A 23,782-nucleotide genomic window follows, 5' to 3' on the forward strand; every position below is an offset into this window, starting at 1 on the left:
TCTATCTGCGCTCGACCGATTGGGATGGATTACATAAATATTTGAGTGAATTGCGTAAACGAGGATTGTAAAAGATTTCCTTGACAACCAACGAAAATTTCTCGAACATTATATACAAAGGTTTTTTCGTTTTCTTGTCAAATTTTGAGTTTCTAAAAAAATAGTTTTTTAGCACTTTAGGGGAAATTTCTGGACCAAATCGAAGTTTGAGAAAAACCGGAGTAAGTTTTACATAATTTACATACAAACTACAATCATTATGAAATGGCTCTAGATGTAAGAGTAAAAATCATTTCCTAAATGCGCCAAGCTTGACTTTTAAAAAAGTCAACGTTTTTTTCTTTTTTTTTTAATTATTACGAATCTTCAATAAAAGGATCTTGGCATAACCTAAATATACTTTTTCGTAGTCTACATTAGAACATCTTCTCTTGACACATACGAAATTGGATTTCGCCGTATAATTAGAGCTCATTATTCGTAAGTATAAGTATCGAATAAGTCGTTGTCGATTTGTAAGGGAAATTTTATCGATATAACGTAACCAGCTGGCGTTACAATTAGCAATGTTTCTCCTTATGTGTGTAATTTGTAATGAATGACAATTGAAGTACAATCAAAAACTAAATGGATAGGAAAGGCTCGTGCTAAAGCGAGTCATATTATGAGCCATTCAGAAACGACGTTCTACGCGTCTCGCATCACAAGGTCTCCCAGACGTTAGCTGGCCTTTGCCTACAATCCCTACACTTTCATAGACGTCAAATATATAGTTTCATAAGCTTATGCCAAAGTGAGCAAGCTGGATGTAAAAAAGGGGATAATATATATTCATATGCAGATTATATCATAATCTAACTTCTAGACTGGCCATAGTTGTCTGAATTTCTAGCGCAATGTTCTTATACTTAAAAGTCACAAGCCATTTTAGATATTGATGGCTTAGTTAATTTATAATTATGTAATAATGTAATTTCATTATTCTTATTATTATTATTATGTTATTCAATAAGTCATCATTACCAACAATAATAAACCTGCTAAGATTTTAAAGAGATTATGTAGCATAAAATATACACTGGGAGATAGATATAAGTCAAGACCCACTGGAGACAATCTGTCGCGAAAGTATATATTATTTCACATTTTTGTTATATCTCGCTAATTCATAACAACAATTATGCAACCATTGCAAACAGTACGGTACTGACAACTCCTCATGACTTTGGAAACCACTGAAACCAAGTTGACCCAAACTGCTTTTTTAATAAAATCTGTTCTCGATCTGTAACTGTATTTCATGAAAGTGCATTTACCTGGGGAACAGATGCTAAAATATGTTCTTTGGTCTTGTACGGTTGGTGGGATTATCAGGAACGTTAGATCCTTGTTCTTTCGGTTATCAGATACTCATCACTATTAGGTTGTTATAAACACAAGATTAGAAAAATTGCATGAAAGGTCATCTAACGTCTCGTCAAACTTTCACTAACGAGGTTCTTCACAAGATCGCGTAAACTTCCGAATGATTTTTAACACGTGAGCTTGCTGCGACAAATTTTAGAGGAATAAATATCTACTTCAAACGCTGATTTTGGTGACGTTCTGTCTGTATCTGACGCAGTGCAGTAAGTCCTCATGCCAATGATGATATCCGACGTATTTAACAAATGACTATTTGAGTGAAGTAAAAACAGATTTATGGGATAGCATGGGTATTGGTAGCTACGAATAGTTCCTATCTTAGGTTTGTATGGCCTTAGGTAACCTGTTCGATAGGCGTTTTTAAGGTATGATATAAAACAAGCTTTGCGTCCGTCAAATAGAAAGCAGCAACTTTACCTTCCATGAATCGACGTCCTCCTGACTCTCGCATGATAGCTCCAGTTGTTTGCAATCCTTGTACACGTTCCTCCAGGGTAAGCCGAACAAACGTTAGTTATGGGATTCAATGGGAATTGAACGGGTCAGCCACACAGCAGACGACGGTGCAAGACAACAATTGGTGCATGTTACAATCGAAAAAGATGATATGATTGAAATCACAAAAAAGATTCAAATCATGACAAGCATGTTTAGCAGATTCAACGAAAGACAAAGATAAAAACATGATTTCAGCAAAGCAGCAAAACATTTTGACAGAATCGATAGCCCGTACCCATTCGGTGTCATAATTTATTAAACCAGCGATGCCATCACACGGTGGAAAATAGAAAGCGAGAAAGTAGTTAAATGAATTATGATGCATGAATTTGTTATGGCAGAGGAGCAATTTTATTTTTTGAAGCGAATTCATTGTGTATTTTAGGCAGACGGTGGTTTAAAGGCGCATTGTAAGTAAATTCATAGAATAATTAAAATGTTTCAGAAGTCGGCGTATACATCCGTTTATGTTTAATTTGGTCAGTTAGTAGACGAGGTTGAACCGTAGGAGTAGAGTAGTCGTAGAGGTTATGGTGATATTTTTTTAGTATAGGATCCATGAGGATTTAGTTGAACGTTGCAGGCGATTGAAGAAGCAGCAGACGTGTGGCAGCAGATAAGAATCACACACAGCAACGACGACGACGACGATAACAACGACAACGACAACAACAACAACAACAACAACAACAAAATGACATGTAGGTATATTGCTGCCATTCGGATACGTTTCTATTACCAATACCAAATATAGCATTAAAAACCGGCTATGTGTGATAGAAATAACCTCAGTATTTAGTCAAAAGTAGTGGTTGAATATCTAGGGATTCATCGCATAGCTATACCTAAGTGAAATAACCTGAGTGAAAATAGGTGATGTCCATCGATGGTAGCAATACCTCACATTGATAGCCTAACGTCTACAAACTGGACTTTTTTTTATTTTGCAAAAATAACCGTCCTTCCTGATACTGCATGTACAAGAGTAAAACTTCTACGTATGATCGTTCCAATGGCCTTGCTTTGGTGTCAGAATAAAAAAGTGTCGTGTTTTAACTTTTTACGAAAGAAGCAAGGTAGAGAGCTTTAAGATCCAGGACTACTAGAGACTACTCTTCTATATTTTATTCTCTATCTACTAATCAAATAAAGTTGCAACAGAGAACTACTCACAAGTATTAGTTTGTCGCAAAATGATACCTATTCACATTGACTGTTCCTTTTTCATTATTTTTTTGCGATATATATTATTGGAGAGCTCCTTTCTTGTTGTTTAAGAATTTTTTCCTCGTGTTGTTCATATAGCGAAATTATGGAGATCGGGCTTTGAAGCAGATGCACTATTACCAGCTTAGAGGTCTTAAAAAAACAAGAGCAATATTCACAAATTATTCCTTAAATATAGTTTTTATTTTACAAATTGTGCCTGATAGATATTTTCATATTTTGGAAAAGTGGTGCATCAGTTCAAAACCCGACTATAAAATTTTACGCAGGTTAGGAAATAAGCTCTTGAGTTTTTGAGCGCCTTAACAGCGATAGAAACCTAGGTAGCAAAGCAACAGGAACTGCTTAGAAATTAGCGAAGCGTACAAGCGGTAGTAGTAATAGTGGATCTCTCTCCATGGCGAGATACGTACACGTCACTATGAGTAACAGCCACAAACAACAAAAAACACATCAGGCTTGTTTATGAAAATTTCCTATAGTTGTCACAGCGCGCAATAAGTTTGTAAATAATAGTACATTATAAAAGCTTACACCCAAGATGAATAATTCAACCTTAATTCATCAAAGGCGCTTCATATGCCCTGCACTTCGGGATCAGGCTTCACACTGGAGCAATAAACAGATCACAAATTGGCCGTACGGAATCGGTATTTCATAATAAAGTCGTAACTCGCCCACGGTGGCTTAATACGCTAACCTCAATGCGATTAATTCAACTACAACTAGCATTTTAACCTAATACCGAATTCAATTTATCCAAACTTAATCAACCCTAATGAACGGAAATTACTAAAATCATGCTTATCGCTACAAATCAATCGTAATTAAATACTTTCGTAGCACCAGAACTAAAGCAACCCACTTCTATTGAAATATGAGTTACGAACTTAGAGTGCTGTAAAATCATCTCGAAAAAGATATCTTTGTATAACAGACTCATGTTACTTGGTCCGCATATTTTAATATCAGCTTTCCTTATATTCACCCATTATTATATGATTTCTGAAATTCACGCTTACAAAAAGTACATATTTGCACCATAGTCACGGCTGCCAGTTCTGCTAATGCAACTAACTACGGTGGTTCATAAAAATAAATAAACACAAACTATTTTGACACTTTCCAATAATAACAAGTGCAGGTGTTGACATTATTTTTATGCAACGAAGACAACATATTTCGGCTCTTGTGTCGTTCATGTGTACCTCTGTACCATAACTGATCCCTCAACAAATGTTTTTGCTACCCTCAGACTTGAATCCTATTTTCACTACATTTAGTTCACTGACCAGCAGTGCAACGAATTACCTGGACATTTGGCGTTACGAAATGCTCTCCTACCAACTGTAGGATGCTAGATTATAGTTTCGTATTGCCTAACGTTTCACCATGCTTCTAGCAGCGAGAATAAATGTTTGAATAAACAATACATACTATGGGCAGGCTAAAAAGAAAATAGCCAAAGCCAACTCACTAACCTCTGATCTGGGTTGAACAGCGCAAAGGTGTTCCTGCGGCTCATGAATCCCGCTTCGATGTCCTTGATCTTCAGCCCGTCCAGCGGTAGCATGTACTTCTTCTCCTTCTCCTCTTCGTCCTGGTAACATAAGAACAAAATAATAAGGAAGCAGCAATTGGAGTTTTAAGCTATGTTAAGGATAATCAACACTTACTGTTTTGCTGAAAATCGCCCAGATCATCTTGTGCACGCAAACTGTTAGCCAAAAAAATTATTTTATATTATCATTAATTTTAGATCATATGTAAGGTTAATAGTTTCAACATTTACGTGACTATCTACATATATGTGCAGAGAAACATATATATATATACCGAAACAAGTTCGACTGCAGTTGCTTTATGGATCGAAGAAGAACTTTAAAATTGTGCAACTTTTTGAACGCGGTTAATAATTTAAATATCGAAGACTACGCTTGATGGGAATAGGGTAAGAAACTATTTTGCACGGCATATATTGCCCCAAACACACGAGAAAGTTCCTTGGAGGATCCTGCAGGAGAAATCTAAGGCTTGGCAAAGTTGCCTCATATAAGGCTACAAACCTTCCAGAACCTGTTTTAGTATAATCGAGAGCTTTATGAAAATCTATTAAATATTTGATAATCTCATATCTGTTACGCTGTCATATCATTCACACCTTTCACGGCCAGTAGCCGCAAGAAATTTTACACTCGCTTACGATTTTCTGGTTTGCCTTATAATTACTAATTTTTTTCAAAAGCAGCATAAAAGGTACTAATGAATTCAAACACTACTAGCAGTAGCTACCGTAAACTGTAGCATATACAGATGGTAAAACCTCTTTACCGCCCAGACGACGGCCAGTTCTCAAAGTAGTACCTCTTCGCTTCCGAAGCCGATAGCCGCCTCCTGACGTACGACACCACAGGCTCCCCCTGTATTTGATTTCACGGTATCAAACGAAAAAGTGAATCCAGTATATAAAGCATCAGATAGCCAAAGAACAATGGCCTGAAAGCGTTAGGGGTACTTCGAGGACGCTACGCCGGTATGCAACGGCTGAGATGCGGCGAAGACCGATATGTGGCAGGGATTCGTCCACCAGTTCGCGGATTAATCTCTGAAAGAAGACCCTAGGTCGCTGGTGCAGTTTTTCGATCTAGGACTGCGTTAAGACTTGGGGAGAAACACTCTCGAACTTCTTGCAGATGAAGCAAGCGTTGTTAGAGATTATCTTAAAAGGGACATACGACGAACGATGGAATCTCTTTTCTACTAATTTAACCTCAGCAACACAGAATGATTAGTATACGGAATAATCTGTGTAATCCAGGACTACTTATCGAAGAAACCCGACACGGTTTGACAATGAACCTAATAAGAGCGCATGGTGGGTAACAGGGATGGGCTAAGGTTTAACAATTAGCCTTACAAAACGTGTGGTGGGTATTACGTATGGGCTACTGGCACATGAAACCACACTGCTGTTAAAAAAGGGTTCCGTATGTCGCGTTTCCGAAAACCAGGATTTGAGCTCCAATTGCGACATAGACGTGTGCAAACCGAAAGCCTTTGTTGGGACAGCGCTTTTGCTTGAACGACAATACTTGGCGCGTTCTCACTAGTCGCCAGTGAGTGTGTTCAAAGGAAATCGGAAGGTTCATAAATTCATACTTAGTTTTTAACAAGCGTAACTTGTACCGTTCACGCGATTTATGCCAAGATCTCGGTCGTAATGTAACGACTGAGATCTTGGCACTGAGACAGCGTGCTGTACACCAGCAGCATGAGACATGAAAAGACGATGGTTGGCGAACAAGGGCATTAGCCCACTAATGTTAGCCGAACGAGACGAATTGATTTAAATACTTAGCAATAATAAATAATTCTGGAATATTTAGGGCGTAGCATAGGGCTCGATAGCGATAAGGTAATTATAATTCAAAGTTCCAAAGTATGTTTTTCCTGTAATGTCAATCCTGGTGCCTTTGCCTTTTGTTTTTCAATCTTAGCATTTTCAAGCTTTTCTCCAGGATTCTCCAGATCAGAAGATCTACAACGGTAACTGAGTCTTCCGGAGCAAGGAACTTTGGTATCTTGACCAAGAGAACTTCATACGGCAGCTTGTATTTATGGTATTCGTAAAGCAGTTTTCTTCACGTATTTGGTCGGAGACTCACAATATATCAGCTAGCGCCTAGGACTTACGCCCAAACAGCGTTTGAGTTAGCCGCTGTTTATTGTTTACATTTTTAATCGTAATTAACTGGGCCACTGCTACCTGAATACAGAACCCACCTATTAGATTGTCGCAAGAGGCAGGTCGGGGCAATGGGTGGCTTCCCTAAGGGAGTCTCCAGAAGGGGCTATATCCCCGCAGGAGAAGCTACCTCTGAGGCAACGGTAGAAAGGGTAGCCGCGTCAGGTTGGGCGCTAGGTTGCTACAAGGAACACCCTATCCTCGTGGCACCCATTAATATCTATAGCGGTGTTAGGCTTTGAAACAAGAGACGGAAGCAAGTCTCGGGCGCCAGGGACTGACGCACAAGATTCCAGTTACCAAATTCGGAACTGGAAGAGGAAGCCCCTGGGATGGCAGTCCGAGGGAGCTAGGACCATTGGAGGACTGATAACGGCGCGCAGCAGCTAAGAAGGTAGCCAACTGGGAAGCGTTGCAACAAAGATATACGACTATTTGTAAACCGACTTGCGAGGGGTGACGTAATATTTCTGATAATTGTCATTAAATGTTACGGTCCAGAATGTAAACGATAAACAGCTGTTCGGACACGATTAAAGTAAGCTTTAGCTGCTAGCCGATATATTTTCAGTTTGAACAACGGTGTAATTCTTTACAGTTAGTATAAGATGCATAGGGAGTTGCCGGCTGATTTTGTCTCCCTGTTCCTGATTCGGAGGACAAGCTAAAGACTGTCGAGCCATAAACATAACATTGTGGACGATGAAAGGTTACAGTTTGAAGCAACGTCTTTTGTCGAAAATTACTATCGAAACGGAACTCATTAACGAAATACTGCAACAATTAGAAAACCACTATCAAAATGGAGAATCTGCTACGGTGATACTTCACCAAAATATATGACTTATTTTCCGCCAAATAGCTACCTGGATAAGTAAAACTGTCGAATCTGGAGTTTAGAAACTTAAGGGTAACCACTTTGCTTACAAATAGTCATTCTTATGCTTGCGAAGTAAAAGTGTCGTGGTTAAACCGCAGCTATAGACGATGGCGAGCTATGTTGTAACATGTTGCAACGGTTTTGTGGCCGATATAAGGAAATCGGATGCAAACAACTTCTTGTTCCAATAAGATAGCACGACTTGCTACACCGCGCGGGAAACACTGTTTGAAATCATGTTCTAGAGCAATTGATATCGATGCGTAGTGACAACACTAAGAGGTCGTTCAGATCCCGCGATTTGACCCTTTTTTCCTGTGAGATTACGTACATGGCAGAAGAACAACGCCGAGACAATCTACGACACGAAGCACTTAGTGAAATGATTGGTGAAATTAGTGTTGAACCGTATATAGTTGTGATTCAAGATTATGCCAAAGGAATTGAATTAGGTTAGCGTTAACTTAAAGAGGGGTATCAAAATGAAGGCGCATGGAATAATACCGAAAATCTAAATGTACACATCTTGAGAAATAGAAAACAAATGCCATCTGCACATTATATAAAAGAAACCCTGATATAGTAATTTTGGATTCTCATTCCTCGTGTGACAAAAGAAATTGCACACCAATTTTTAACACTGCACTGCAACTAAAAGTAAATACTAATCCATACCCACATCTGTTGGCAGATATGTACGTATCATGAAAAAATATAGGAAATGCCGCTGAACTCAAGCGTGTGATTTTACTCTAAATGACATTATCAAACAGTAAATCTGAACCTGTAGGTTGAATGTAGTTTGATCAAGAATGAGGCTTGTTTTCAAAGCGGCGTTAGCACAGCGTTTAACAAATTATTATTAGTATTGGTTGTATAAGAAGGCGTCATACATGCATGTTTTGCGGTAACTAACCTTGTACCAGGAGAGGCTTTCCGAGGTAAGGACGAACCAATAGTCCCTCGATCCTCCCTTCATTATTCCCAGGTTGTGAATGCACATGTAGCCCTTGCGGATCACCTGCAAAAGATTGGAAGAGAATAAGAAAAATAAAATGTACTTCGTAGATTATGTCGCCGCAGTAGCTACGAAAACACATTGTTTAAGTTAGCACAGAATACAGGCTCTTGAAACACGACTCAGTTAAATAGCGTCGATAATTTACGTAGAACACATGAGATTTTGATTTTTCTATTTACATACTGACAATATCATTCAATTGGTGGCTAATGTGCGCGTACATGTCACACACTTATGGGCAGTTCCTCCTATTCATAAGAAGGAACGGCCTCTAGATACGTTTAACATGCTTTATAGCGCAATGCTTCTCTATTTTTATAAGCTTTATGGGCAACGAAAATTAGGGCTTTCTAAAGTACAATCGGTGTTTATAAAACTTATGTATCACGCCTGCTAAGACAAAGTGTGCTTGACTGATCGCGAAAGATAATATGGCAAAGAATTTTCAAGTAGTCATTCTCTAAAATCTATCGAATCTATCTACCTACTATGCAAGTAAAGCAAGCCTATCTGTTCGTTTTCAGTCGACACCGTAGGTCGTCGAATCTGGCGGATTTGATAAGAACGCTAAAGTTTCACCCTGGAGCGATGTGTGAGTGAAGCCGGTTGTACGAATACCTTTTCCAGCAACAAAGTTTCGCTTACCCATAGTGCGTAACGCTGATCCGGACCATATTTTGCTACTTGATTAACAACTGTTGAGAATTCGCTAAAGGTTTCAAGTATAGGTGGCTTATTGGATTTAGAAAAAAATTTGATTTTTCATGTGTTTACTTACTACTGATTGGTTGAGAGTTGATAAAATATGAACTACTGCGGCATGTATGGTTTATGACAAAAAAAGCACTAATCGGAATAAGGGAACGGGATCAACACAAACAAGTGTACGCATCAAAACCAATTGAAGTACGAAAACAACTTGCCTTACGAGATTGAATTTGGCAGGAACGCAAACTGGCAAGATGGTTCCACTAAAGGCATAAAGTTTATTTGGGTTTATATATGGACAACTTCTCTCCCTTTAAGTAACGGGACACATACAGTGTGTCAACGGATCACTGGCAACGAAGTAACGTAATATCGCTAAATAATTTCACCCAAGTCGTTTAATATTAATGTAGAGGTTTTTAAGGAAAGCCGTTAGCTATACACTGTGACGTTGTAGATTTTACTCATTCCATAAATGGCACCAGTCAAAATTTCAAGCGAAGCAGTTATTTAGTTATGATTCTGCGACCCAGAAAAGAAGTAAGTCAGATTGAGATTTCAACGCAGATAAAGAAAGGAACTGTATCTATATCGAACTCGTCTATTTAAAATAAAGACACAGAATATACAAACGGAGATAGATTGAAAATCCACATACTATTGTTTCCGGATCTTAATATGCCAATCAGGAACCTGAGCATTCTAATTTTTGAACGAGCATCTGCAATGACTGTCCCTCAAAAAATATCGTCTGAATAAAATATTATTGATTTTTTTTTGTCTTTTATAATAAAGTTTATTTTCTTTTTCTATTATTATGTTTTATAATAGGAGAGACCTATTTTATTAGGAAACTCGCAAACTATATGAAATAACCTACACGTGTCGTATTTCGACACTGCCTAAATCTGGAGTATGTATATGTAGTATCTGCAAGTATGTAGTAACCAACGGGTCCTTTTGAAAGAGACCCATTCGTTGATTGAACCCGTCATGAACTGAAGTTGACGACGAAATTGTGTTTTGAGCAACCGTTTGAAATTACATTAATCATGTCTTAGCATTAATAAGAGACTATTAATTTATGCGAATCAAACACCGTACTTCTGAAAACAGACGTCCTTTGAATAACAGATTGAGATATGCCAATCAGCTACAACCTGGTTAACAAGGGTTTTAACAGTCAAAAAGAATCACAAAGACTGCCTTACTCTTTGCATATGGAATATAGACAAGATGATGACCTTGTATTCGAAATGAAAACTAGCAAGCTCGACATTTGCATAACTGTAGTTACCGTCATGAAAGCCAGGGTTCCATTTTTTTTCCATCGGTATAGTTTAGGAGTTTTCTCACCACTGTCCCTTAAATTATTTTAGATGGTCATCTTTAAAGGACATTTCATAACCTTTCGCTTAGGAAAAAAGTGATAAAAAATTTACATGTACTTCCCAATACTGCTGCCATCAGAAACAACATCCAGCTACAAAATCATCGACAATTTAGGCACCAAATATTGTCCATACAAGACGCTTCGCACTACTCTTCTTTGTGATTGGTTTATTTAGTTATTCTGACGCCGTTACCTTGACTTGGTAGGTATTCTACAACCGTGCTACGTTAATTAAATATTTTGTTTGAACGAATTTCCCAAAGCCTTATTGCGTTCCTGCAATTAATGCATGAATTCGTTTCATGCACACAATTTCCAATTTCGTATTAGAAACTGGAAATTTTACTCAAACATACCAACGGCCGTAACGGTCTTAAAAGACCAAGAACCATATGTAACATATCTAGTATATAACAACAAGGACAAATCATCTATATTATCTCACGCAATGCGTAAAAATCTTAGTAGTTTAATATATATTTTAATATGCATTTTCTATGCGACGGATGGTAAGCTCGATCAATTTACTACATAGTCTTGCACTTAGCTGTAACTACTTCCCCCTAAATACAATAATGCCCCTATTTAGTATAGTATAAATAAATTCTCATTTCCTCCAACGTACTTTAATTCGTTTGTAATTCTATGTTACCATGTTTGTGAGCCAAGCACAGCTGTAAATTCTTCACTTATTGTAGAAACCTCTTCAGATATAGCTTAACATAAACATAATGTTCAACGAAACGCTCTGTGCTGTTGATGACCATTATATATGTTATGTATTGAATCTGTGATTTTACTGACTTCAAAAGGTAGAGTCGCTCACTATCCAGCTTGATTATCTTATTCTAATGTCAGTTAACATGGTCATTTTATAACGATTACAAAAATAACATTTGAAGATCTAAAACATAGCGAGCTGTTGATGAGCCTGCAAGAGTGGCAAGTGACGAGATGATGGCTCCGGCTACGACACGCTAAAAAAGATCGCCCTAACGTATCAATTCACGGTTACTATAGTGCGTATGGTACTTTACATCGAAAAATTTGATACACCTCTCCTATTTTTGGATCAGCATGTATAAAATATGCATTTCTCTATGTTTCTAATTCGCATGGTTTAGATGCCTGAAATAGCTACTCAAAGATTAGGGCAGCTCTTGAGGAATGGTTTCCACGTAACGCTCAAAAATTATTTTTAAAATAGAAAAAGATAAAAAAAATACTTAGTCGTTAGCTCTACGCTACTTTACAATATACAATACACAACGTATAATATTATCTCGTTTTTTGTGTTCGGGACAGTAATGATCGTTTTCTTTTCAAGTATCGACCTTTAATTGATCTGTTATTCGGGTCTGCCGAACCTATTTTATTTTATGTAACGTATATTTGTAAAAGTTTAAATTGTGGAAAGATGTCTACAGAGCTAGCTCCAATAATTCTACCTTAATAAATTTTAGTGTGTCATTTTACACTCACCTGATTGCCCAATTTCCTCGTTCCTTTGCCCTGTGTGGATGAATCCGCGGATTGCTGAGCGCTGAGGTATCAGAATACGAAATAATGTTGAATGAGTTACTTCACAAGGTATTTTCAAACCCACAGTAAATTAATTAGGAGTGATTGAGCTAAACAGAATAGATATTTTTTTAATTAAACCATGGCGTTTCAAAATTTCCTCATGAAATCTTCACTGCAAGATGTGTCGCTTATCTCAAGTCTTCAGCCAGCTATTCCTAATCTTATAAACTAGAGACAGCTGTCTACACTGCCGTACCAATATCTGGTTGCATTGTTATCTCCTTCGTTCAGTACAAATGTTAAGTCAGTAGATTAAAGATAAATAGTCGTAAGCTACTTCTTATGTGTTGTATTTAATTAGCTCACAAGGCGCTTTGTTAAATCAAACAAGCACGCGATAAAGTATGTTTACTTCAAGGTCTCTAATCGTGTGATACAGCGTTCGAGTACCTTGATTTAAGCAAAAAATCGAGCGTAGCGAATATAAAATTACTTCTAATTAACTTACTGCTATGATTTATTTTTGATAAAGATGCATCTTTGAAGTGATGACGTCAAGTTCTGATTTCAGTCAAATAAGAGCACCATTTTACGCCATAATCTATTAAATATAACTAAAATAAATATACTGACACTATCTGATCATGCAGGCCACAATATGAACTCATTAGGCACGAAATGGTGCGACTAACAACGCTTTAAAACGAAAAGTATTCATAAACATACGTAAGGGATTTGATTAGGAAGTTAAACTCGGAACTTTTAACGTTTGTTGTTTGCAGTCATATGCAGCCTCGTAATGGGAAAAAGGGTAGTAGAATGTTTGTAGAGCATATGAGGTATCCCACTGATATATTTTCAGTATCGAAAAAAAAAAAAAAAATGGTTCTTATGCCGACATGAAAACTATTCTCAAAAAATACAATCACCGTTTTTCTTAAGAGCATAGCGTATTCAATAACATGGGGTTTATGAATGATAATCGACGACCACACAGAATATTTTGATAATGGACAGCTAACCTAGGATCCGCTCTGAAGCAATAACGTATAGTAAATAACAGAGCAATCGAAAAATAATGGATGATTCATCGAAAGAGCGGCAAGATTTCGCGCGGTCAGAGTGAAAAGCGGACAATTAAATTGTAAGCGCGAAATTAGAATATGTAAAAGTATATAACACAGTGAAAATAAATCGAAACGAAAAATGTCATCAATGCATGTATGAAAATATTAGCGCATATATTCTCATACGCCAGTCCAATCATTGCCGATATAATTATATTAACCGATATAATAACGACGTAGTAATATTAAATATAGAAAAATAGTTTAATGTAAGTAGATCATAGATGGACGAACGAACAGAACCCGGTACGAAACCAGAAAAGGCATTGCACCATATGCACACAGACACGATTAATATTTTTTGATTTCAATATTTCATATCGAACGTTGGAGACGGAGATTGAGTGGTTGTGGTAGAAGCAGATGTGTAGCAGTGGAAGGCACAACAGCGACAGCGGCGACAGGTTCGATACATAGCGGGCGGTTGTGGTGAGTGGGATGATGGCAGAGGGTGATGGCGACGACGATGACAACATAGTAGACCAATCAGAAACACAAGCGTCAGAAGACGAGAGAGTTACTTAGAAACGAAAATAAACCATACAAAGGACGAAGAGACTACTGAGATCCTTTAAAACCATATACCAAGCCACTTGAAGGAAGGCGACAGCATGGAATTGTATTTCTAACTGCAATAACCAAACTCAGTTATACTCTGCGCCACGTATTTTATTTTCTGCTTGAGTCAGGATAACATTCTATTGCTTAGGTAAGTCAAAATTAAGGTAACATAACGAATTTCGAAATGAAATAAATAGTTGAATAATTATAAGTTAAGGGTTAAAAAATTAACCGGAGATTTAAAGACAGACGCGCTCAGATCTCACAAGAAGAATATACAGAATCGAATAAAAAAGTAAACAGCATGAAAGCGCAACGACGGTGCGTCCTTTATAAACGTGCACGCATAACAACAACGGAGAAATGATTAAGCATACATAAAAAAAATAAGATACGTAGAGTAGAACAATAAAAAGGGTCAAATGATTTGTCACGGTAATATTATGATATGATAAACTTTTTTTAGGCTAATTTAGATAAACTTAAATTTCGTTTACAACATGCACAGATAGCATACAAGATTAGCAAGAAGAATATAGAGTTCAGAAATCGAAACTGGTTCCCATGTACAGCTGAAATTATAAAACGCAATGAAAGTAGCCAGCAATTGATAAACAGGTAGTTTTTCTTCTCTCTAAAACACATGATTCTGTCTGCTGCTTATATTATATTCTGCACGAGTATAAGGTATAACGAGTAGAATAAGGTAAAAAGATCCTGGAAGCTCGCACAGATTTTGTTTGGGTGCGGAAAATGAAGAGTTTCTTAATTTTCAATAAAGTGTGTTTTCATGCAAGCCTTTAGCTCGTGCAGGTAGCCAAACGCCACTTCAGGCGCGTCTTAAAACATTTTGCTCATTTAACATCTTAAAGGTACGGAGCCAAATCGACGTTTTTAATTTTGAATGTTCTTCGATTCACAAAGGGTTCAAATTTTAAAGCAAGTGGCTGTAGATTAGGGTAGTGTCCGACAAGAGTGCGGAGTCAAACCAAGGTTTCACTAAAGTTTTCCAAATTCCGAATAACTCAAGTAATATATTAGGAAAACAGCTTGAAGACGCACCAAAAGAGTCGTGTCTGTTGCCATAGATCACAACGCCAGGGATTCATAGCGGAGCTCATTCACGTTCAGTTTCCGATTTTTCATAAGTCAGTAAATAAAGCAATAGTCAAATGATGCTGCAAAAACAACATGCCTCAATGCAAGTAGCAACAAAACCTAAAAAAAAGTCAAATTTCACATTAATTACATTTTCAACCGAAGGACGCTTATTGTTTGAACTTAGTGACGATTTAGCGCACACATATTGCTAGAATCGAAAGACTCGATAGAAAGGAATAAATGTTGTCACACAAACAACACAGAGGCCTAAGCTTTTTTAGCGCGCTGTGTCTCAGTAATTCTAACTAAGGAATCTTTTATTCGTACGACAATATAAGAATTGAAATGAAAGTAGCAGGACTACCATGTTATTCAGGACAATTTTCACTTGCTCCCAGTCGTTAAGTATGAATCAAAACACTTTGTAGAAGAATAATTATCATCCTCACAAGCAACATCGCTGATGTTATGGTCAGTCGTTAGCACAAATCCAGCCATTAATTACGTTTTAGCTAATACCAGCTCGTTCTCTTCCTTCAGCAGGCATATTTCAGCTCTAATTTCTTGGTCAGTGACTAAAATCGTCCGTTTCGCAGTGTTAATGCAAGCTAATAACAAATCAGCAATTGACCTGTCAAAGATCACATAGTGTATTTCGGTAAGCTGTCAAAAAAAGAACACTGACCAAAAGCAGTTGCAAAAGATGCCACTAGCTGCGTGTGAAGTATGCAGCCATGACAGCGCTCTAAAGTGTTCTTAAAGTAAGCTTTCAAACAGATAGAAGAGCATAGGGGTGAGTATACTACATAAAGCTAAAGGCTACATCTGCGATATTTCTAAAACGTAGTTGTGTTTGCAGCTAACAAGCGAAAGAGTCGCCGTTGTTGAACATGCTGATAAAAAGCACCGTTTTGTTTCCTACTTAGAAGGAGCGAAACAAACCATTGCAAGGTTGTGCAGACAAAACGCTAGTAAACCCTTCTGTGAAAGAAATGTTCTCGAAACATTGAGGTAGACGGACTATTCCAAGTCAAGCGAAACGAAGGCCAGCGTACCTGAATGATGCTTGCTTTTCCGCTTAAATAAACTGGTACCCTTTCCAGTTTAGGCAATAGGGTTCGTTTTAATACAGTCCTGCTTTACGTTACCTGCTAGCTTTTAGTCATAAATTACAATATGTTGTAATGGATCGAGTTGGTTATGTAAGACACGACGTTGTATGCCATCCATTACAATATTGAGTTGTCGAAAAAGTACTGATCGTTTTCAAGCCGAAATTAAAGCAAATGTTTTATATTTTGAAACAACCCTAGTAAACTAAATATACGCCATTTCCTCCTGCTATTCTTCTGGTGGCACCATAGCTATATTACTAGAGTACTTCTGCGGTTCCTAGGCAAAAAAAAACTCTAGCAAATGACCTTTGAATCTAAGCGAAGGTTCTGTAGGAACCGAACCAGATGGTCAGATAGTGCAAGCTTTTTTGTATCCAGGTTCTCTTAAGTTTTTCAGGGTAGCTATAATGTATGTGGTCTGACATTGTCAAGGTTAAGAACAACCCCTATTTTGTTTATTAGTGTTGTTCATCAATTTTTTTCAATGGCTTATTGTAATATTGTTAATTATTAATAGCAAAAGGTCCACATAAATCGGTTTTCTAAGTGGCGGCCAAACACTTGACGTCACCTTTTTGGCGCCAATCCTAAATTTCCCTTAGATTGTGGAACCCCAATTTTTTAATTTCATTTCCTACGTAACTGTCATATGTGGTCCACTTTTCATCAGCCAATGAATATTTTTTTTACGTTTGCAGAATTTTGCGCACAGATTTACGATTAAGTATTTTTTTACATCAATTCGTATGGCACAAACATCGGATGTATTTTATAGACAACTTCCTTCAAACCTTGGCAGTGTATGTTTCGTTTTTTGGAAATGTTATCGGTGCTCATGTGCCAATTGTGTTCAATTTTCACAATAATTTCATTGAATTTTCCGTATTTGATCAACTAAATTCGAAAAAATCGAAATCTACAAGACGAAAGCGACCGCCGTTTCTTGCGATAATACATTTTAACCACAAACAGCAAACGTTTTATTGTGACAAAATTTTAAAGTACTGCGATTTTTTGCATAAATTATAATGCTCTGTCTCAAACTTGAGAAAAGGCATTCCGGTAACTACTACACATCTACTACTGCATAATCTCAGCTTTTGAATGACATCAATGCAAACCCGACATACTTATAGCTCCTGAAAATTTAAAAACTATCTAGCTAGAAGAATGTCAATGTATATCTGACACTAACATAATAGTATAATATATAAGACCATTTCTATCAGAACAAACCTGCGAAAACAGCAATACTTTGAATTATATATGCAAGTAGTAGACTCCAATTAATACAGATATTTTGTTCATATTGGTTGTGTTGACGAATTTCGAAGAACAGGACACAAATTCTTATAGCCACCCTTCGTAGTTTTAAAAATACGTCGAAAGGTGTGTAAAAAAAGTGTGCTCATTCCTCTATATGCACTTGTAGACAACAAACTCTAAGGCAAACAAGAAAAGCGATGAGTATCCGCTCTCCAGTATTCCGTAGATAGAAGAACAAAAATCTGCAGTTGGGAGATGAAGCAGGGGAAATGTGGCAGCTTGCCACTCTGGAGAACTGGGTTTAAAGTCACACACTTTTTGTAAATTAAACATCTATCGGGTTGCATTGCTCATATCGAAGTAAAAAGCTACTTAAAATTAACCGCGCGTTTGACAATGAATTGTTTCGTTGTTTTTAAACTATTATTTTATGCAATTCAAATTCTACGTGGAACATATTTGAACAACTGATACTTAGCTGATACTTAATCAATCAGGTTTATATAAAAACAAACTAAATCGGTGAGAGTATGTTGCGCTGTTCTATGTGGCGAGCATAAATCCCAAATTTTAGCTGTGTATATATATACACTGTAGGCATAAAAGGCGTTTGAGATAAGTTTGCACAGATGTGTAGGACGAATGTGTGCATCTGCCATTTTTAGCACTAATGAAAAATTAGTTCCTCGAGAAAAGAGCCACAGACCGATAGTTACGGAGGCAGTAGGTTTGCCTTCCCAATACGAGCGAAGGCTGACTGTTATTTAATATTTACACGCTAGTCTAGCCCTATTGGAATTACGAGCTCTTTGGTGGCCCGAAATCGATGGCCGACATTGCTGCGAGGTTCCGTGCAGTTTTTGAATATTAGGAAATGGTTTTCTATAAGGCGAAACAAAAAGTTAAATTGGAATAGTTTAAAAATTTGTCAAGATAGCAAAAAGGGCATTCCTAATGAATCAGAAATTCCGGCGCAACGAGAGCACCTATCGCCCGTTATGTCATGCAGATAAGCTTGAACGGTTAGTTTTTTTTCTGCGCGTTTTCATCTTTGAAACACCTGCTCATTTTGGAGTATTTCAGATACTGTGAAATCAAAATTTCAATATGCTGGTTTGTTTGCGTGCGACGTACATCACTTGGTGGAGTAAAGCATATTAATATCGCTTTTCCCACTAATACCATTTAAAACTAATTTTTGAAATGATTTGTAACCCGTTTAAGCCTTGGGGCGTGCAACATTGAAATAAGAGCCAAAGTGGAGAAGTCCTGTCTTTAAAGTATCGGTCATCTACATCTTTTGTTAAAAAGCTAAAGGTTTGTGGATGTATCGCAAGGTCGACATGGAAGGGCTTAAATACCTGTCGAACAGTCACCTGTGCACGTATCCGCCAAATGACAGAACCTGATCGCAGTTTCGGCCTGGAATAGCCCGAACATTAGCGCTCTGTTCTTTTTTGGTACAATGAGAAGTACCCAGGATCATTTGTCCACCATTAAGTTTAATGACGGTACGTTCTAAGGGAAGCTTTTTTTTTGAACTACAAAACTCGTACACAGCGAACGTTTGCCTATCCTGCTGACAGTTTAGCTTCAGTCAGATACCTGTGTTTAAAATCAGGTATTTTCCATTTTTTCCATGATAAACGAGACTGCTTCTAGAAATATCACTTCCATAATATTTTTCATGAGAAACTCCTGGATGAAAGATCCTTGAATACAGCCCTGCGCTATCGAACTGAGATAATCGGCTGAGTCTCACAAATGTCCGTAGACAAACGTAGGCAAAGACAATTTCAAATATTGGTGATAGACGGCGTTATGTACAATGAGGGTAAAACCGTGAACTGTTACAGCAGTTAACATGGAATTCCGCACAACAGCCTGCACTTATAATCGATAAACAGTGCAACGATACGAATTTCCTGAACCGTTCACAAGTGCAGCATAAGCAATCAATGCAGATGTTTTTCTGCCTATCTGAGGGTAAATCTTCCCGCTCAAGTTAAAGGGCGTATCACTTTCGGGGACCCGGAACCTCGGATCACTTTTTCTGTGACATCCAACCATTAGCGTTTGCGGTGCCGTACTGGCTTTCATCGACAAGGGTCGGATCGAAAGGGATCAATAAAGACGACGACTGACGAATTTTCGTTATCTCGTTTAAACTTGCCTGAAATAGATTTGTTTATAGGAAGTCATTTGTTCATTCAACGGGCTTTAAGTTACACGTAATCCATAAAATATTAGACTGTTACAAGCAAATCCAGCGGACTTCGAAATATAGTAATTTTCAAACTACACACTACTAGGACTAGCCAAATATTTCAGTATTCTACAAACTTAAGCGAGTTAAATTTACATTGGGCAAATAATTCGGGAAGAAAAACATTTTTCAGTGTCAAAACTTAAGATTCAGTGGTCAAATTTTTGTTTCTCGAAAGCCTCGGCGCTGGAGAAATGTATCAATGATTGGTGGAGGTATTAGACAAGAAGAAGTTAGCGGAGCACACAATACTTAAGTGGTGTAAACGTTTGAAGAACGGAGATTTGAGAATTTGAGAACCAGATGTCGGGACCCAAAGGATGCTGCAATTGAGGGGGTTTTCACGAAAGCAGAGCTTGAAATCTAAGGGCTCTGTCAGCCAAAACTAGCATTTCACATGAAACGCATTACATAATTTAACCCAAATACTGAAGATGCAACAACTTCGTACAAATGGATCCCCCAAGGATTCACTTCAGGCTCTAATTAATAAAAAAAAAAAATCCGCGTGAAGCATACGGTCGTTGTAGGAGATGGGTAGATGGATACTAGCCGAAGAAAGATCACGCGATAGAACCGCGTTGCCTTAGAAAAAAAACTGAGTTCAGTGGCAATGCCAAGCGCGTTCGGAAACGAGGTGATAGTACTGTTTGCAATGGACATCAGGGGCATTTGTTACTATGAATTGCTCGCCGAAAATTAAACCATGAATACAGTCCGCTATCTCGAACTATTCAAGAGATTAATGATTCTACGGTAATCGGAAAACGCGCAGTCTGGTTGTGATACACATTATGACAATGCCAGATTTCGTCGCCACGCTTCAGTTGCTCCCTGAATTGAGCAAAAAAGCAATAGTGTTGGCTTCAACCCGTCTATTTTCCCGATCTAAGTCCGCATGATTATGGGACATTCTACCCTTTAAAACGGGAATCTGGTAGGCAAGCATATCCCACTATGGATTTACTTGGAGTCCAGAAGTTTGGTTGTTTTCTTTTCGCTATAATCAGTGAGCCTAGGTGTTTTACTTTTGTGTATAGGGAGGAAGATTTTTCCAAACTTCAATCTATAATTTTCAGTCTTCTTTCTTCACTCTTTAATTCAGTTCGTTTATTCTCTTTCCAGCGACAATAATGCGATCGAGCTAACCCAAGTTAACGCACTCCTTACGTTTGCTACAACTGTGTCCATTATTTGTTGAAGTTGAACGAGTGCGATTTCAACACCAACGGATGCTCGGTTAAATCTACACAAGTCTTTCGATGTATTGACTGTTAAAACAGACTTAAGTCTTCTTCTAGCACCAGCTGAATATACGCTAAATCTATCTTCGAAAAGTAGCGATCGCCGCTGTATCTTGTGAATGTCACTAGGATTAGGAAGTGAATACTTGTAATTAGGTAAAGTATCGTTCTGGCTTGTTGAGAAAACGGAAATCTCAGGCATCCTAATGTCTCTGAACGAGCTCCGCGCTGCTCACCACAGTTAATCTTCTACGTTTGGAAAGACACGTAAATCGTTCTTAGCGTAGGTCGGAAGATGTTAACCAAGCCCAGATCATGAAACTATTAGATGTTGCTGCTGTAGATACTTCGCGGGCTGTTATTTCGCACCGGTTCACCTTTATTAATTAAATGTCACGTTATCATTTGTGGGGTCTTCGAAGAGAACCATCCATAGTTTTGAAACCATTTTCATTCAGGATATTCCCAAAGGTTCAACAACAACAACCAATTTACACAATGTAAATTTTCCAAGAGGTGCCCCATACATTCCAGGTCCTGATTGCCTTGGGCCGTACTATGAATTTAGTTTAGGTGGTCAATCTAAACTATCCCCGTATATAATATTTGCGTCTGATCCCGTGTATTGGCGAATCCAGAAGGCATCATCGTTATTTCCCGATTTTTCTTTGACTTCTTTCATTATCACGGTAAATATGCGCGACATGCTTTTGGCATCACTGTCCTCACATCAAGTTCATCGTCTGACTCTGCTTTAATATTGGCATTGTAATGAGAGACCCCGTATCCATATCTAGATCTTAGCCAATAATTGGATGTTTTTTGCGAACATCTCAAACGTTTAAGACACCTTTATTGTGCGCTCTGCAAACGTTTTTTTTTTTCTTTATAGATGCATCCGGCATGCAAGTGATTGCCGCTACAACTACAACATGGATATGAAGGTAAGGGGTCTAGATTCTTTACGTTTAGAGCTTTTAATCACACACATACCTACGAATCCGAATCGGATTGACATCGATTATGTCAGGAACAATTTGAAGCACTGTAAACTGATCAATATGAGTGCGCAATTCTTTTAAAGTTGCGTTTAGTTTATCCTCCAGGAACATGAGGCACACTTAAGGCACCTTTTTATATTTGCATTTACTCAGACTGCATAACTAAGATCAACATTTTGTCCGGTAGCGTAATACCGTGGACATCTCTGCAGTCTCATGACATCGGTTAATTGCCCTCGTGCACACGTTTAACGATTTTGCACTATACTTCCATATAACAGTATCACTTATAACGATTACATATACTATAATTAAAAATGTCTTGGCCGAAGTTTTATTAAGGAAACAATATATATGATTAGAAACTGTTAACAACTTGGTCACAAATTACCTCATCTTCGTCTAAAGTTAACTCGTCTTCATTGAAGTCATCCTACGGTCAGGATAAAACACGAAATTTGGCAAGCAAAAGGACACTGTTCAGATTCTTAAATTCTTCGGCTTCAATACCTATTATGCTTGCTGCAATAAATTTATCGCTTTGTTTTTCAGTGAGTACTTTTGCCGCTTGAGGTTCCGCAAAGCATGCTTCGAATACTGTCTTTAACCCTGAGTTCATTTTGAGTATAAGTTCTCGAGGATTTCGTAAACTAGTTTGTAGTGACTAAAAAAGACTTCGTTGAACCTTGAATATATTGTTATTATTATAATGTATTCAACAGTTTATCTACTCTTATAATTATCTGCCGAACCATATTTCTGCAAAGACTCTTTTTGGGAGTAAAAATTTATGGCAGCGCAGATACGACTTTTTTACTTTTAATGTAACAAAAACCGCGAAATCTATTGTAGGAGTCTGTTGTAGGAGAATTCAGGAGGGTAAGGCCATGATGGGAAAAATTAAACAGGACAAGACAATATAACCGATGATACGGCAGTTCATGTGAGAAAGATTATTCCTTCATAAAAATAGTTGCTATCTCTACAGTTAGCTTTTTTCAAACATTGTCAAATTAACAAACATTTATCAATACCTTTGTTACTTAATATGTTTGCACTGCGATGGAAAAGCTACTTCAGTTGTTCGCCGACAAACGTAAGCCTGCATGGAAATAGTTTTAACTTATAGGCCTATCAGAACGCTTTCATCAAAATGTTTTTCCTTAACACAAGTTTTAGATTATACAAGCTGTGATCACTGCCTGATTTAGAATGGATTTAATTTTATGTATCCGAAGCAAACGTCATGACCAGCTGAACTCACTAAACCTAGTAACTGTCATCATTAAATTTTCACCTTCTGTTATGTTTTCACGGACGTATTGATCATTGAAGTACACTAGGTTGATGTGGATAGTTAATTGCATATTATTTCTGTCATCTTTGTCTCAAGACCATGATGTATACGCGCATAGAATCGAAATCAATTTAAACTGTTTTAAATATTTACATAGCCTGCTTTTTTAAGCACCATGCGTTAGTACGATGATGCAAAGAGCTTAGGGAAATTCGATTCCTCGTACGACTTCAAAACGGCCCCCATTGGTGAAGTCTGGCACTGAATCGAAGGCATATACACTACTTTATTGGCAAACCAAATTTTAAGTCGTAGTGCTTGCGCTGATTTCAGATACCAGTTTTACTATAAGAATGGTCCAGAGTCGTATTAAATTATTTATC

General features: G+C 37.6%; 1 protein-coding gene and 1 long non-coding RNA gene across 18 annotated transcripts in view; one reads left to right on the forward strand and one right to left on the reverse strand.

The window, feature by feature from the left end:
• LOC111255193 (uncharacterized) overlaps positions 1–23,782 on the reverse strand; it is a 39,854-nt gene that overhangs the window by 11,105 nt on the left and 4,967 nt on the right. Inside the window, exons 1-8 of one of the 17 annotated variants that reach the window (XM_086976472.1) lie at positions 13,875–13,954; positions 12,930–12,982; positions 12,380–12,440; positions 8,692–8,796; positions 5,515–5,570; positions 4,827–4,867; positions 4,631–4,750; positions 1,843–1,914 (exon numbers count right to left, since the gene is read on the reverse strand). In XM_086976472.1, coding sequence (XP_086832598.1) covers positions 1,843–1,914; positions 4,631–4,750; positions 4,827–4,867; positions 5,515–5,570; positions 8,692–8,778 — 376 coding nt within the window. In that variant the 5' untranslated portion in view covers positions 8,779–8,796; positions 12,380–12,440; positions 12,930–12,982; positions 13,875–13,954. The other 16 variants (XM_086976471.1, XM_086976473.1, XM_086976461.1 and 13 more) reach the window with 16 other exon arrangements.
• On the forward strand, positions 14,064–22,777 carry LOC147754107 (uncharacterized). The gene is made up of 3 exons (XR_015318233.1): positions 14,064–14,257; positions 21,994–22,045; positions 22,655–22,777. It is a non-coding gene; the product is annotated as an uncharacterized LOC147754107 (long non-coding RNA).

The sequence above is a fragment of the Varroa destructor genome, unplaced genomic scaffold (genome assembly GCF_002443255.2).
Source record: "Varroa destructor unplaced genomic scaffold, Vdes_3.0 BEIS01000975.1, whole genome shotgun sequence".
Taxonomy (NCBI): domain Eukaryota; kingdom Metazoa; phylum Arthropoda; class Arachnida; order Mesostigmata; family Varroidae; genus Varroa; species Varroa destructor.